The sequence below is a fragment of the Telopea speciosissima genome, chromosome 9, assembly GCF_018873765.1.
Source record: "Telopea speciosissima isolate NSW1024214 ecotype Mountain lineage chromosome 9, Tspe_v1, whole genome shotgun sequence".
NCBI lineage: Eukaryota > Viridiplantae > Streptophyta > Magnoliopsida > Proteales > Proteaceae > Telopea > Telopea speciosissima.
Window position 1 is genome coordinate 5,193,947 of NC_057924.1, and position 16,399 is coordinate 5,210,345.

Below are 16,399 nucleotides of genomic sequence, written 5' to 3' on the forward strand. Positions count from 1 at the left end.
AGCTGTATGTAGTCCTTTTCAAGCGGCTCCACTCTGCTCCAAGGTTTTTGCCTTGCTACATGTAGCCTTTTCTTGATGGTTTTCACTCTACTCTAAGTAGCTCTTTCCATGACTCGAACCTGTGTTGTGGTGCCCAACTTTGATACCAAATGTTAGGTATTTGATCGATATACCAAAAACTCCAAAGCTAATGGAACACATTAAATCAAGTCTTTTAACCTATTCCATACTAGGCTGATCCAATCTAACGCCCATACACTAGAGTGGGCTCCATTAGGCACATTGCAGGTGGGTGAACCATCTTCTATCGGTGAAGGAAAAACTTTGTCCTTATTATAATAAGGACTCTCAAAATTTTTAATTCTGGGGTTTTCTTTATCAAGAGTCTTTTTGGGAGAGGGTTCATGCTGCATACACCAATCACAGGATTGGACATAGGGACACAAGAGGACAAAGGAGTATTTTTCAAAAGAGAAAAAAAAGGATGACACATGTTGAGCCCCATAACATCGTTGTTAGCTTTTTCACTTTTTTTATTTATTTATTTTATTAAGGGAAAATTTTCATTCACGACTGTGTAAGCCATGTATGTGAGAGGGTGGAAGGTTCAAGGCATTAATTAATAGGTTGGAGGGGGGGGGGTTTATGACTTTTTCAACTCTTTGTGAGAGGGGACACGATCGTGCATACTTACACGACCGTGTATGAAAGCTTTCCCCATTTTATCATTATGCATCTATGTGAACAGTTGTTTTGGGTGAGACGGACATAAGAAGAACCGATTCACCCAATTCCAATGTCTGGACCGCGACATCCGCCAAGAAATAACCCGACAAAGTGGCTTCCCAAGTACATCACCACACTATTATACCTCTTTTGTTCCGGGTGAAAATACATTTGTTTAAGAGGAAAACTTATTAGTCTAAGAACCGAAGGAAGCACTAACTAATTAGGTTTTTGGTCCCCTCTCTTCTCTATCCCTTCTAATTTTTATTATGGTTACGTCTCTGAGCTGTTAACCATCAGAAACTAAAAGCTGCAGTCTCACTTCTTCTCTACTCAAGCTCTGCTAATGACATTAATCCACGGAGGACTACTAAATAGACTCTAATAGCTATTAAATTGATCACATAATATATATATATATGTGGGCTATGGTCCATAAGATAAAAGGCGGCCCACTAAATAAAGGCGAAAACCAAGGAATTTAAGAAAAGCGCAATCCCCGCATCAAAACCAAACAATGCATTTATAAATGGGTTCATCTCATCCAAGCAGCCCAATGGAGAATTAAGAATTTGGGCATTGCGTGGGCCACCTCAACTCCTCCGAGAATTTGGCTGTCACTAACAAAGTTTGCAAAATTCCAATTTCGAACTCCAAGAAAGAAAAAAAGTCCAAATAGACATGTCATGTCCGCCGTCTCACGTGCATTTCCTATTGAGTTTGGTTTATCTGCACGTGAACGTAATGTAAGAACCAACCATCTGTCTTAATTTTGTTATTTATAAAAAGAGAAAAGGTTTTTATGAAAATAAAATTAAAATGTGATTGATTCTGAGATGTATGATCACTTATTGATACATGCACATGATCCATTCTCTTTCCTATTAAGACAATCCGACACTTGTGTATCCTTCTGAACCTTTGCCGCTTTCCACTCACCTTCCCCAAGCCAGACCAGCCGCACAGTACAGATAAAGAGAGAAGTTTCTCAGAGACTCACTGTTCACAGTGGTGGTGGTCATCTTCTTCCTTTTTATTCCATTCTCTTTTTTTTTTTTTTTTCCCACAATAAAATAGTGTAACTCTACTACTCTTAGTCCCCTACAGCACGGTTCCACGTCAAAAGTCTCATCTTCCGCTTTCGTATCACATGTGACAATTGGCATGCATCGTGACTCTAAAAAGGGTGTACTTAGTGCACGAGGTTTTCACCATTGCGGGGTGGTCTGGGTGGATCATACCTTGTTTTCACAAAGAGGCTATTACTAGTATTTGATTAATACGCCAAAAACTTCAGAACTGAGCTGATAAAACATGTTAAATAAAACCCTTCAATTTATTTCATATTAGACGAGTCCAATCTAACACCCATACATTTAGATTGAGAGTCCCATCCATTAGACACGTAAACGTAAAACCCGCAAAGCCCACATCTCATCTCTTCTCGGTTCACTCTATATAACGAGGACTTGGACTTCACAAAAGAAGAGACGATCTCAGTAGACTTCAAAATTACGATGGAGGAGAGTGGGAGCAGCAACAACAACAAGAATAACAACAAATCACCATTACATATCGAGCTGGTGTTGGATCCATCAGCGATCATCACACAAGCACGTCGAGATCTCACCTCAATCGTCGTCTCTAAGAAAAAGCAATCACGATCTCAATCTCTATCACCATCGTCCATCTTAACAAAGATCCACGCTGGCTACTTCAGAATCAGCCTCTCCCTATGCAGTCAAGCCTTGCTATGGAAAACCCTAGGCGAGCCCACCTCCCACCCTAACGCTCTCCAGCTCCTCCTCCACATGATTCCTACCGCCGTCACCATCTTCCTCTGGTCTTTCGTTCTCCTCACACTCTTACTCCTCTCCCTTCTCTACCTTCTTCGCTGCTTTTTCTACTTCAAAATGGTCAAAGCCGAGTTCCTTCACCACGTCGGAATCAACTACTTTTTCGCTCCTTGGATTTCATGGCTTCTCCTACTTCAATCTGCTCCCTTCGTTGCCCCAAGAACAATTTACTATCTTATCCTTTGGTGGGTTTTCGTGTTACCTGTGATCGTACTCGACCTCAAGATCTACGGTCAATGGTTCACTAAAGGGAAACGTTTTTTATCAGGTGTGGCCAATCCCACGAGCTTATTATCGGTGATGGGCAATCTTGCTGGAGCCCAAGCAGCGGCTGAGATGGGTTGGAGGGAGAGTGCAGTGTGTATGTTCTCTCTTGGAATGGCACATTATCTGGTGCTCTTCGTTACTCTCTATCAGAGATTATCGGGAACCGATCGGCTACCTACGATGCTCAGGCCTGTCTTCTTCTTGTTCTTTGCGGCACCGAGCATGGCGAGCTTGGCATGGGACTCCATTTCTGGAAACTTTGATATCTCTTCTAAGATGCTTTTCTTTCTCTCCCTTTTCCTCTTCACGTCTCTGGTGGGTATGATGTGTAAATTCTTCTTAATTTTCAAATTAGAAAGCTTCCCTTTGATTTGATGACTTAAAAAGATGCAAACGTACAGAAAGAAATTCAAGGAAGCAATTTACACAAATCTAGATTTAAGATGGAAACCCAGGAGAGGAAAGTGACCCAATTGGGTTTAATACGCAGTTGGAACCCCCGGAAAGATCGCTTCTGATATTTTTTTAGGTATGTCTGACTTCTTGGAACCATTGACAAGAGAGATAGAGAGATATTTTGTTTAGGTATATGTCTGACTTCTTGGAACCATTGATAATTAGGAAAATACACCATAAAAGATCGCAGGGGTGAGGTCATCATTTCCAGTCCTCTATGAGAGGAATCTACGAATCTGATCGGGCAGGGAACTTGAGAGAGGAGTTAGATCCGAGAGAAAGGGGTATTAGGTGGTGTTGATTGGGACCATTAAGGTTGGTGGCTAGTAGCATGGTTCGTAATCTTGGATCGGATTGGATTGGTATAAGTTGAGACCGATCCCGATACCGATATACGGACAAAAGTAAAAATATAAAAAAATCATATTTTTTTAGCAAAAATACAGAGGCAAAAGTGTGATATCTGCCCGAGTTTGGGCAATCCTGATCCGATCCAATCCGATCCAGCCGATATCGAGATTACGAGCCTTGACTGGTAGGAAGGTACAATGACTGTACATATTGTTCATCACATCAACCATTCTATGATTCTATACAGGGGTGTCATCGGTTGGTTTTGACCGGTTTTTGTTTGGTTTCATCGATTCAGTGTGAGAATGAGTGAGTCCAAAACATGATCCAATAAAGAAGTGTCTGTTTGATTTGATTTCGGTTTTTCTCAATGATTTGGGTTTGGGTTTGGTTAATCCTGTAAATATATTCACAAGTACGAAAAAATGTGTGTGTTTTTTTAATGAATTTCAGGCTGGTATAGGTTTCTTATCGAGTTATATCAATTTGAATTTGATTCAATTCAATTTTTTAAGCTGGATTTGGTGTCTTATCAGAAACATATTCTAATAAGTTTATATCGATTTCAATTCAGACCGGTTGCGATCGATTCAATACAGTTTGGTGGTTTGAACCAACTTTTTAACACCTAAGTTTTGTAGAGTGTCCTTCAATTCCATGGCTAATATCTTAATCTTTTCACCATCACCATCCTTTGACCATATTAGAGTTAGATTTTTCACACCACATCTCTAACCCTTTCAGGATTAGTGTTTAGAATTCTATATTGGCTCGAGGATATTTTTAAAGGTAAACATAATATTGAAGTCTAGAGAGAGAGAGAGAGAGAGAGAGAGAGAGAGAGAGGGAGGCTAGGGTTGCTTGCTTCATGAGAAATGATTTGCTGTGTAAAGTAATTGCTTATTAAATAATTAACAATGAATTGGTGATACTTTTGATCTATTATTTTTTTTTTTTTTCTTGTGGATACTTATAGAGCAATAATGAATAGAAATTGATGTGTTTGGGATTTTCGTTTCTTTGAATGAATAGGTATCAAGGCCAACCTTATTCAAGAAAGCAATGAAGAGGTTCAACGTTGCATGGTGGGCTTATTCGTTCCCAGTAACGATGCTGGCATTGGCAGCGGCGGAGTACGCGCAAGAGGTGAATGGATGCATAGCAAGAGGTCTAACTTATGTGCTATCGGGACTCTCTGTTCTGGTCTCTCTTGCCTTGATTATCTCCACTGCACTCAACACTAGTATGCTCTTACCTGACAGTGATCCCATTCTCAACCTTCCTACCTATCGCTGAACAACATATAAATGTAGTGCGGGTGGACTCGGGTGTTGGGTCGAAAAAATCGTGATGATCTTAGGAATGCTTTTCGAGGTGGTCGTGTGGGCTCCCATATGACAACTCCAATTATTGGCAGAACTCAACATCAAAGGAATGCAAATCTTGGTGTTAAGGCGATGGACCCTGGCGGTAGAAAAAATTTTGGTTGAAAAATTTTTATCTCCTTTTTTGTCGGAGGAGGAGGCTCTTTTGGCCCGTGTGGCCTTTGATCGGCCTAGTTTATATGCTGAGATCGATCCTCCGTCGATCAAATAGGACAAGGACCACCCTTGGTCCGTCTCACAGATCTCCCGTAGCCTTGTTTTATTATTTCTCTTGGGTGAGCGAGTGATTTGTTGCCCTTGCCAATATGTTTTAGGATGTACTGAGTCCCCCTTTTTTAAGCTTTAGTTTTCTTTGTCTGTAGTCTATCTTAAGCTTGTTTGGCCTCCTTTTTAATCTTCAATAAAAATTTTATTTGAAAAACAAAAAACATATAAATACATTGAGAGTGAGTTAGAGAGAGAAAATTGTCTACGGTCATCTAGCAAAGAAGCTAGGAATTTTCAAGACATCTTGTAGATTTCATCTTCCTAGTATATATATATATATATATATATTTTAAATTTGTTGTGGATCATGGTAGGGTTGTCATTCCCCCAAAAAATGGTACCATCGATCTTCACCGCTAGCTAGCGAGTACCTTGTAAACTGTAAATAAATCTTGTATTCTCGTTTCCTCTCCACGATAAAATCATAGATTATCATATTCTAAAAAGTTAGAATGGTTTAATTGGTTTTGGTTTGGACTTTGATCTCACTAATGTCGTAGAAAACCATTCGTCAAGGGATCAAGCAATATATGTCAATGTACTCTTTTTGTACCCCCAATACCTATTCACAACCTTTGCTTTGCTTGTCCAGAAGAGAGACCATGGATAACTTGGTACTTGGGGATCAGATTTTGAGAAAGAGGGATTATTGATTGAATCAACTAAGATCTAACACAATCTCGAAAACACAATCTCTTTCGAGATTAGAAATGAAATTCTTCATAATTGTGTTGTCTTGCGTTATGAAATAAAAAAGCAAACATAATTATTTGTCTCATAGCAAAAATGAGAGAAAGCGATAGAGCATATGTGTATACTGCATGTTGCATACATGCATGGCCAAAACTCCAAAATTAAGCAGACTCATTAGGCATTAACCAGTTGAATTAAATTACTGCAAAGTGGCTGGCCACCGTTTTTTGGAAAAGACTCTTTGAGCTTAAGGTGTACACTGTTGTGCCTCCTGACATTTTTTTTTCCCTCTCATATCGTATTGGTTAATTGATCGATGCCAATACCAATCCAATACCAATTTTTATCATTCTTTTAGTACTTTTAATCCTTTATGCCACGGGTCACTATCCTATTGATTATACCACCGATCCAGAATGGTAGTTTGGCCGATACCGATACTGATATTGATACTGATTATTAAAACCACGTTCAGTAGGCTCCACCCTTTTCTGGAGAGAATGCGGCAGGGCCAAGCACTGAAGGCCTGCTTGGTTTGCCACCTCGATCCAATGGGTTTTCCCAAGCAGAAGCAGAGCTCTAAGCTTTGAAATTGAGTAGGCTCTCACTTCCCATGGCCCGTGGGCTTGAGTCAGACGGCATACACCTGGGCTGATTCAAAGAGTTGCTTGCTTCCCTAGTTTTAGTAGAGTCTTCAACTGAAGAAGACCCGGGAATAAGGGTGCCAACCTATACCGCATACCGTATATTGATACCGATATCATACTGATTATATTGCATCGAACTGTACCAAATAAATTCGATATGGTATCGGTATGAGATACCTATACTGAGTCAGTATTCGATATAATATCTATATAGACAAAACGGTAAAAATACACCATACCGTACCATATATATATGTATCGAACAATAACAAACAGATTTGATACGATTGGTATGAGATACCTATATGTATATAAAAAATAGGTCGGAATCGACCAAAAAACATACACTAACTAACCCTAGTTTCTGTACGAGGAACAGACGAGCCAGATGGGCCTGAATCAAGATCAGCCTTGGCCAATTCTGATCCGATCCAATCCCGATTCTTGAAACCCGGCCTGTTTACCATAAAAAATAAAAAGTAAAAAATTTTTTTTGAAGAAGAAAGGGAATCCAAAAGTTATTAATGTTTTCCAAGCTAGGAATATCCTCGGGAGTGATACCCGGACTAGTTGTACATGATGTGGATGCCTCAACCATTATAATATATGAGAGAGTTATATTCCATTGATTCAAAGGGATTATATATGATGTCAGTCTCATTCGTTTTCTTCTCCTTTCTTCACTGAATTGCTTTGAATTATTCACCTTCTTGAGAGCCAGCAATCTTCTTCCTCTTACTGCTTTTGCTGTCCTCAAAATGGAGGCTCTTAGATTCTTACCCATCACGCTTCTGTTTCTCTATTTTCATTAGATCGAGCTCCGCAGAAGACGACACAGATGAATTCGCTACTCAACTACGGCCAGCATGGTTTAGGATCCAGAACTTTCTGGTTCTATTAGATAGGCTCTTTTCATCTTAATTCCAAACGCAGGGACAAAGTGCTTAATCGTTACTTAAAAGGTATGCCATTTGCTGTTGCGGTTTCTCTTCTGGTTTAACTCAATTTAGAGCATCATTAGGTAGGCTATTTTGCCACATGGCAAGCTGGTGAAGGTAAAGAAATGTTTTTTTTTTTTTTTTGGGTGAAATAAAGTATAGGATTCCCCAATCGGGATCCTCTACTTCCGTCTGCCCGGAACTGCCGTGCGCACCCAGACACAGCAGGGCGGTGAAAAGATCGCCTTACCCCTGCTCAAGCGCCTTGTCCGAGTGGGGGTAAGGCGGTCTTTACCGCCTTGCTGTGTATAGGGCGCAACACAGTACCAGGCAGGCAGAAGTACAGGATCCAGATCCTAGGATTCCCATTGATAATCAAGTGAAGGAGATACTCTGAACTCTCTCGGGTGTGCACATCCATCCTCGCTGTTCGAGCTGGAAATCTTTCTCTCCATCGCATGTGCACGATGCTCAGATGTACGCATCCATCATCACTGTTCAAACAACATCTCAGCCACATGTCAACCTCTGGGATGTGCTGGAGAGGACCCCGATCCGTCATTGTTATGTTCAATAGCACCTGCTTGACGATGATATCTCCATTTGCTTCAGTTGATCAATTGGACCTAGTCAGTCGGATTATTTGGATCACCCATCACTTGGCCCAAATTAAGTGTCAAGACCCAGACTTTTTTCACGAACATTGCTTCCCTCATGCTGTCATGCCATATATTTTGGATCTTGTGGCTTAAAGGCAATTCAGGAGTCTTTGAAGGAGGCCCAAAGATGGCTCAGTTGGATAAATACTTTTCACCTTGCATCCCCCATTGAGCTGATAATGTGAGAGATTTATTGACCGAGTTTTCCTTCTATCCCACAGTGAAGAGAGAATCCCTTAATCCATGGGATCAGACCCACTGATTGGACTAAAAAAAGGTATTTCGAAGACCTTCCACAATAGAAGGCGAGAATTAATGATGAAATTCACTATTCCAGGAGTTCAATCAAAATATCAAATCACCATGGCTGAAGAGATTCTCTTTTCACCCTCGGTGAAGAAAAACTTCTGTCTTAATAATAATCAATGTTTTCTTCCTTCTAGGGGTTGCTATAGACTGTAACCCATTTTCTTTGCTTTGGGCATTTGCCCTTTTTCTTCTTCTTCCCCTCCCTCTTGTTGAAATTCCTCCCTGAAAGCCAAAAAAAACTTTTAACTTCAGGCTGATCAGCCTACCTGCCAGATTTGAGCCACATCCACTTTCCAAAACAGGCTTCAAAATACCTGATATTCCTATCTATGAACTCCAAACAAAAAAGAGAGGCTAAAACAGCAATAGGAAAACGGATTTTTGAGTATATTTCTGTCCACTTCACATCTGCCAATCTCCATTATCAGTCTTAAATTATGCATGCAAATCAACTGACAAAATTGAATAATCAAACGTTTTGCCCTTGCTAAAAGCCTAGAACTGATTATACAAACCAGATAGAAAAAGAAAAAGAAACAAAGCCTCAATCATTTGCATTGTTTCATCCCTCTCCTGGATTTCATTCCTATAATACCGACTCTCCTGGATTTTCATGCCTATAACACCAAGCCGGATAGACCTTGACGCATCAAACAAGAAGAAATCTGGAAAATAGAGAACTGTCAACCGCCACTTCCATGGTCACCTTATGTATTCTTCTTGCTATCAGAACGCGACAACCTTCGGTCAACTGATTGCAACTGGTTCCGAAGGTTTTGGTTGTCCTCCAACAAGCGATCATACTCAAGAAGGAACCCTTCCGACTGCTTCTTCAGAGCCATTGCATTTGCTTCTCCAGCCTTTGCTTCTTTTGTCTTTGTCTCACATTCAGTTTCGAGGTGCTTAACCTTCTCCCTCAAGGTGGTCACCTCATTCTCCAATGCTTTCATTTCCTCTGAAATTCCATTCTTCCCATCCTCAAAACCTCGGTTTTGTTTCTTCACAGCCTCCATGTCCTTCCTCAACAAGCGCAGTTCCCTGATATAATTATGCAGTCTGTCTAACATCAATGCAAGGAACAGGGAGAATCCTGCATGTAATTAACCCAACCAAGATCAGATGCAAGCGTTTCAAGCAGCAGTTTCTAAGTAAATTGGGTTCTAGAATATAAATAAAATTGAGCTTAAATTAGTGGAACAAAGAAATGCTGCAGATACTGAACATCCAACAATTGACTCCCACATATGAAGTTCACTTGCCAACAAGCCAAGCCATAAACCTGAACTTAACTCCGTGGGTGAACTGCCAAGATTTCTATGTTAGTAAAAATGTTAGCCTCAAACACTGCAATCCACAGCCAAAATCGAAAGAACTATACCAGCAAGAACAGATATAAAAATGTAACTGAATTTCTTATTGCGTAGACTTCAAATTTCATACTATCATTCCGGGAGCTTTGTGCAGCTATTTGTTTGAGAGAGGGCAGACTAGAAATGGGAAAGGGAGTATGGAATTTGAAAAGGAAATATTATCAAAAGAGGGAAAATAAACAACAATGACAAAACAAAAAGAAGAGAAAAGTGGCAAGAAATGAGATTATTGTCACCAGATCAGAAAAGTTCTGCTTCATAATCCACATCCTCAAAAATAATAAACAGAGGCTCTATTGTCACACTGACAATAAAATGTTCAGCACAAAAGATTCAAATACGAGAATAGCTTCTCCAGCATAATGTGTAAAAGAGGTTAAAGCGGGCAACTGAGGCACAACAATTCTCCATGTAAAACATATAATTGTACGGCAATAGTCCAACAAAGACACCCCATTCACATGTGTAAGCTTTGCAAAGGATCCTAAATTGAAGACCTTACAAAGTAATAACTTTCAAACTAGGTTCCCCAAGTATAAATAGTCACCAGAAAGGACCCATGGCCTCAGACAATTAACCTGCTCCTCTTGGATAAAGGAGGGACCCGGTTTACTCTGAATATGGCTCTACATGTTCAGGTTCCAGGAAATGTTTAAATGCTTGGTAGAAAAACAATATCTGAACTAAGTAGTTTCAATAAATTAAAGGTTGAGTGTACACAGGTACAATGATTAGACATGCCAGGCCAGACAGCACAGTGTATTGTGGACATTAAGCTGGCCCAGCCTGCATCTTGGGGCTCAAAAGGGATTCCTGGCCTTACCAGAAGTACAGTTCGGAAGTCTGGACTCCGGACTGGACAGTTGGACTTGTGAGGTATCACATACTAGCAGCCCTACAACAGAGATAGAAGGTATAACATACTTCAAAGCAGTCAATATCACCACCCCTAATATAAAATGATGAATGCATTACCCTATGTAGAGCAGTGTAGCAGCTATTAAGCTCTTTAACTTATAGATTGACCAATTAATTTATTTATTTTTATGCAATACTACTCCTGCTAAGTTATATAGTTACTACCAGATACGGAATGCATGAAATGATAAACTCCACCCCCACTCTTAGGAATTATTACTTAGAATTCTCGAGGCAACACAACAGACGTCGCCACCATGAGGGTACATTCCTGCCTCTTACCATATTGATTTGTGGTTGTGGTTACTAATGCTTATAAGACAAATCTATTATTTTAACAGCATACTCAAGTGCAGATGAAAATCAAAGATTTATTGGTATGCAACAAGAATTTTAGTTACTATATATGAAATATAGTCTCCTTATGGAGGATAGGGAAGAAACATAATCATATTGCTCTTCCTGCAATTGTGATCAGGCATACAGATGAAAACACTCTTAAAAAATGGGCACTGAAGAAAAAAAAACAAAGAGTTCAAGCAGTCTAATGCCATTCAAAATATAGATATTCTGGTCTTGGAGAGTCCATCTAAATATCTTGGTCAGGAAATAGAAGACAAATCTTCCTCGATGTAGTTAAAGTTGCACTTTAAGATCAAAATTTTTTGTAATAGATGCCACATGGGAAGAGTTTAGAAATAAGGAATAGAATCCCTATCTCAGCTTCAGAACAAGGACGAATTATACAGGAATAGGTGGTTGCAAATATGATGTTTTGGCATGAGCTGAAGGTTTAGAATAACTTAGAGCAATCCAAGTGTTAATGTAAGCAGGATACCTTGATTCAGCCAATTACATGAATTGACAAGAAAAGCATTAGCAAGGTGAGACAACATAACATTAGGTGAAAATCAAGAGATTCAAAACCAGGAGCAACAAATCAACCAAAAAGAATAAAATACCTCCAAAAAAGAGAGTAAAACAAAATGCAATTGTCTTTGACACTAACACAGAATGTGTCAAAGACAGAATACATGGCCAGAATCAACATCAAATTTAGAGCAAGATGGATAAAACTGTCAAAAGACATAAAAAGAGTATTTCTGGTCGAAAGAAAGAAATCTATTGGTGAATTTGGTAATTGCAAAAGCTACAGCAAAGTGAAGAAGAAACAACTCAACATTGAATCTGACAATATTACACAGAGCTATTCTACAATCTCACTGGAACTTTGGGCCCATGGCACAGGATGATCAGACTCAGCATGACGATATAATTGTCAATGCCTATCTACTTTTTTAAGTTTTACTTCATACATTAGTTTGCTGTATCTTTTCCTTGAAGAATAATACTTAGCCTTTTATTTTCTTTTTTCCTTTTACTTACCTTTTCTTTTTCTCTTTTTACTCAGCTTTTGTTTTGTTTTGTTTTGGTTTTTTTCCTTTTCCTTTTTCTTTTGGGGGGGGGGGGGGGGTGGTGTGTGGGGGGCGTGGGGTTAGCATGAAAAGAAAAAGGTATCATATTTTTAAGACTTATCAATCAAGGAAACTTGTCCCCTTTTTCAGATAAGTATTTAGCTAAACTTTCTCTGTTTATCTTGCCATTCTTGTAACTACCAAGTATCCAATTTGAAGTCCCTTTCAACCTCATTCATGTTTGTAGAAACTATTCAATACATGGAAAATTGTTTCTCATTGAAAAGAAAACAAGAACCATAACTCCTTCTAAACAGAACCTCTTTTTCCCGTCCTTTTTGTTGAGGTTATGTGTTTTAAGGCTTGAACATCAAGAAACTTCTTTGGGTTTATCCAGATTTAAATGATATTTTGATAGCAGCTGAGCTACTTTTTCTACTAGGTTAAAAATCAACAAGTAGTGGTAACAATTCAATATCTCATGCTCACATATAAAAATATAACATTTACACACCCCACCTTTAATCATGTCTTCCTCTTCCTCCTTTTTTTCTTTTTTTTTTGCAGGTAATTACATATCATATAAAATGACATACTTTTCTTAAATCATAAAACCATTTCCATTAGGTTGCAGAAAGAAAGCCAGTATTGTTCACCTATTTCCTATCTATATAGGAAGGACATACAGAGGAAGTGTTCATTTCATTTATTCACATTCTTCAATTTGTAAATATAAAAAAGGTTTCATTTGTCAAGGAACGGCAAATAAGCAGGAAAAGTCAAGATCTACATTGTTCATAGTTACAATTTCAAATAAAGGGTGAATATTTTGATTGTTTCGTCCAGAAAACAAAACAAAGACACTAATCATCACAACCAATTAATCAACAGCATGAGAAAAAATAAAAACCAAATCAGAAGCGAACGGCTCTTGGAAACAAGAAAGTAGAAGAAATAGAATGATCAATTGAAAAGGACTTCCTGCCGACAGAACATTAATCACCCCATTAGTAATACTTACACAGTACAATCGATGAAACCGAGATGGGGAGATTTTAACTGCAATACAAAAGAAATTCGATACAGAAGTGAGAGTATTACCCATAAGAGACGCTTCGAGCAGATGCTTGGCCATAAGAACTTGATCAGTCGGATTAACGGCACCATCATCCATGGAACGCTTCTGGATCTTCATCATGCTGAACACACTAGACAAAAAGACCACGAAAACGGTCCCTCCGACAGTTTTCGCCACCACCGGCCCCCGCCCTCGCTTCACCCGATCCAAACCTAAGATCGCCAACTTTCTCAGAGGGGTTTTAAATAATAGAATCATAATCAGACCCATCTCGGCAGTTATGACCGTAAAAAAGAGCTGAATCATCTTGGTGAAGTGGTTTGTTTGCAACTACGAAAACAGGGGAGAAACAAAGACCCGCAAAATTCAAGGTCTGGACAAGAAAAATCTACCAGAACGCGAGGTTCGATACTTGCGGAGCAGAGAAATGAGAGAGAATCAAGGAAGAATTGAAGAAGCAAGGAATAGAACAGGAAGAGTGGAAGATTAAAAGGTGAAAAGATTCAACTTTCCAATCTAAATTTCCATTTTTTTTCTCCTTATAATCTTTCTTATTTGCTCTGCTTCAGCTTCAACTGCTTCTTTTCTCAGGAAAGAATTGAAGAAGATACTCTGGTCCACGTTTATTTCAGGACTCAGAACCGTGTGTGAATCGTGTATTAGAGTTCATCCTGAACTAAAATCCTAACCGTTCATCAGAAGTAGTTACTCTTTCCGTTCGGACGGAACGGAAAGAGATTTATAACGATAGAAGTCAAACGCGGAAACTTTCACCAATAGAATCCTCAGGATTGGGATCAAATCCCGTGTTCAGCATTTTTTTGTTTTGAAAAATAGTAGGAATAAGATACCAACCAACAGGTTCAGATTACGTGAGTTACCGAGGGACCCACGAGTATATTAAACGTTGGGTTCCAATCCGTTTCCTTTAATGCAATCTACGGTCCGAATGCGATAATTTATTTTGACGGTTAAGGATGAAGCACTTTTGGCCTTTGATCGATCAACTAACTAACTATCCAAGCAATAAAAGAATTTTCTATTCTTAACCGAAAAACAAAAAAAGATTTTGTTTTGTTAATAGTGAACTTATATATTATAAATTACCATAACAAGATTACGTTCTTAAGTATTTTCTTTTCCACAGCATTCTTAAGATTACCAAGCAATAAAAGGTTTTTTTTTCTTCTTTTTTTATGTACGAATTTCTTTGTTTGTTGATATCAAAATGGCGTATCATATATATATAGCTGTTCCCGTATCAGGGTGTCAAACCGTTGGTTGTTCCGGTCTGGTTTGGTACAATTAGTTTTTCATATACTGCTTTGATTCAATTTTGGGTTCAGAATAAACTTGGTCTATAAGAAACCAAACCGATAGCTATTGGTTCAACCGTTTCTTAATGGTCTCATATTAGTCTGTTCTCAACTTTTCATATAAAAAAGAAAAAATGTAAAGAAATATTAAATCTTAGTGAAGGAAAATGGTACCTGGTCGTATGCAGTGCATGAACCTTAATCCCAGACACAGGATTGTGCAAAATGGTCGTCGCACACCTGGGAATTTTCAACTTTTCATGAAGACACAACGGTCATTTCGCATGTCCCTGTGTTTAGACACACGGACTAATGGACTACACACCGCACGTGATCAGGTAGCGTTTTTTCTTCTTAAATTTTATTAGTTTTTCGATTTAAATTCAAACGATCGATCTTGTAAGTTTTGATCTTTGAACGATTTATGAAAATCAAAATCAATACCAAATCAATAAGGAGTTTGATTGACTGGTTCAATCGGATCTAATCGATTCAATTGGTCTGTTCTCATTTTTTAATACCCCTATTCTCTTATTTTTCAATCCCTAGCCTCAACTGTCTCCCTCGAGCCTCCACCAAGCGTACCTTTAATCTCTTTGAATCTGATCTCAAAGTTAGCATAAAAAAAGATACAACACTTTGCTAACCTTATGTGAGACTCATGAGCTTTACGGTCCAATCAAGTTTTAGGGAAAAATAATTTGTTTCCCCTTAATCCTCTTAATCTCTTATTTTAGTGGTCTGGACTGACACATATAATGTGAGAGGTTATTAAAGACCTAGCATTCGCCCACCTTGTCTTAATCAATGAATTTGTTGTCAAAAGCTAATGCAAAGATCCAAAGTTATCTTGTTTTTTTGGGTGTATATAAATATCAAACACAACTACTTTAAGTAATCAAATCATTTCTAGTTGGGATTTTGCTAGTCCATGCCTCCATGGTCATTACATTGGGGAGCATCTCACAATCCAAATTCGAATTCAAGCAATAGTATGGGTTGATCAACTCTAACAATTGATAAATTAATTGGTATGAAATTAGTGCAGTAAAACCTAGTCCCCCTCTAAGGTTACGAGTTCAAGACCTTTTATTCCTCATCTAGTCCAGATCCCCCACCATTAAAAAAAAAAGAAAAAAAAACACAAACAATTGACATAAAATAGAAAAAAAAATTGAAAAACCAAAAAAACAAAAAAACAGAGAATTCATTGGTCAGTGATTAATATATACTAATTTTCAATGTATACAATTAATGACCTAGGTGGCCACAGCCTTTTATTCTATATTTCTATTGATCCTCAAAAATAACTAAAACTCAAGGCATTAAGCCTCGACCCACACACATAATTGGAATGGGTATATTGAGTTTTTACCCAAAAAAAAGAAAAAAAAGAATGGGTATGAAGTCTATTTAAGGATCAAGTTTTCCTTAAGTCACGGTGAAGAAGAATCCTTTGATTGCGACCTTTGGATGGACAAGAGATGGTATTTTACAACAATTGGAGTATGTTCGACCATTCGTATATTTTGGGGGGGGGTGTTTTAGGACCCTAGGATGGTGGCTAAAACAACGATACCACTCTCTTTTTTAGGGATCTAAATCCAGTTTAAAAAAATGGAACATGCTTAGTATAAACAAGCATTGGTTACACAGTTTTTCAATTATAAATCAGGAAAAACCTTTGGTTCGACTTCCGTATAATAAGGGATGAGGTATTTTGGATAATCAAAATATGATGTTTACGA

At 38.5% G+C, this 16,399-nt stretch overlaps 2 protein-coding genes across 2 annotated transcripts; one reads left to right on the plus strand and one right to left on the minus strand.

Annotated features, from left to right (window-relative positions):
- The first annotated feature begins 2,243 nt into the window (after positions 1-2,243).
- Positions 2,244-4,952, plus strand: LOC122640286 (S-type anion channel SLAH4-like). The gene is made up of 2 exons (XM_043833437.1): positions 2,244-3,164; positions 4,689-4,952. The coding sequence occupies exons 1-2, from the start codon at positions 2,244-2,246 to the stop codon at positions 4,950-4,952; spliced, it is 1,185 nt and encodes a 394-aa protein (XP_043689372.1).
- Positions 4,953-8,920: 3,968 nt separating this feature from the next.
- Positions 8,921-13,819, minus strand: LOC122640997. The gene is made up of 2 exons (XM_043834307.1): positions 13,359-13,819; positions 8,921-9,644 (listed from the first exon to the last, which is right to left on the minus strand). The coding sequence occupies exons 1-2, from the start codon at positions 13,639-13,641 to the stop codon at positions 9,262-9,264; spliced, it is 666 nt and encodes a 221-aa protein (XP_043690242.1). The 5' UTR covers positions 13,642-13,819; the 3' UTR covers positions 8,921-9,261.
- Between the last annotated feature and the right edge of the window lie 2,580 nt (positions 13,820-16,399).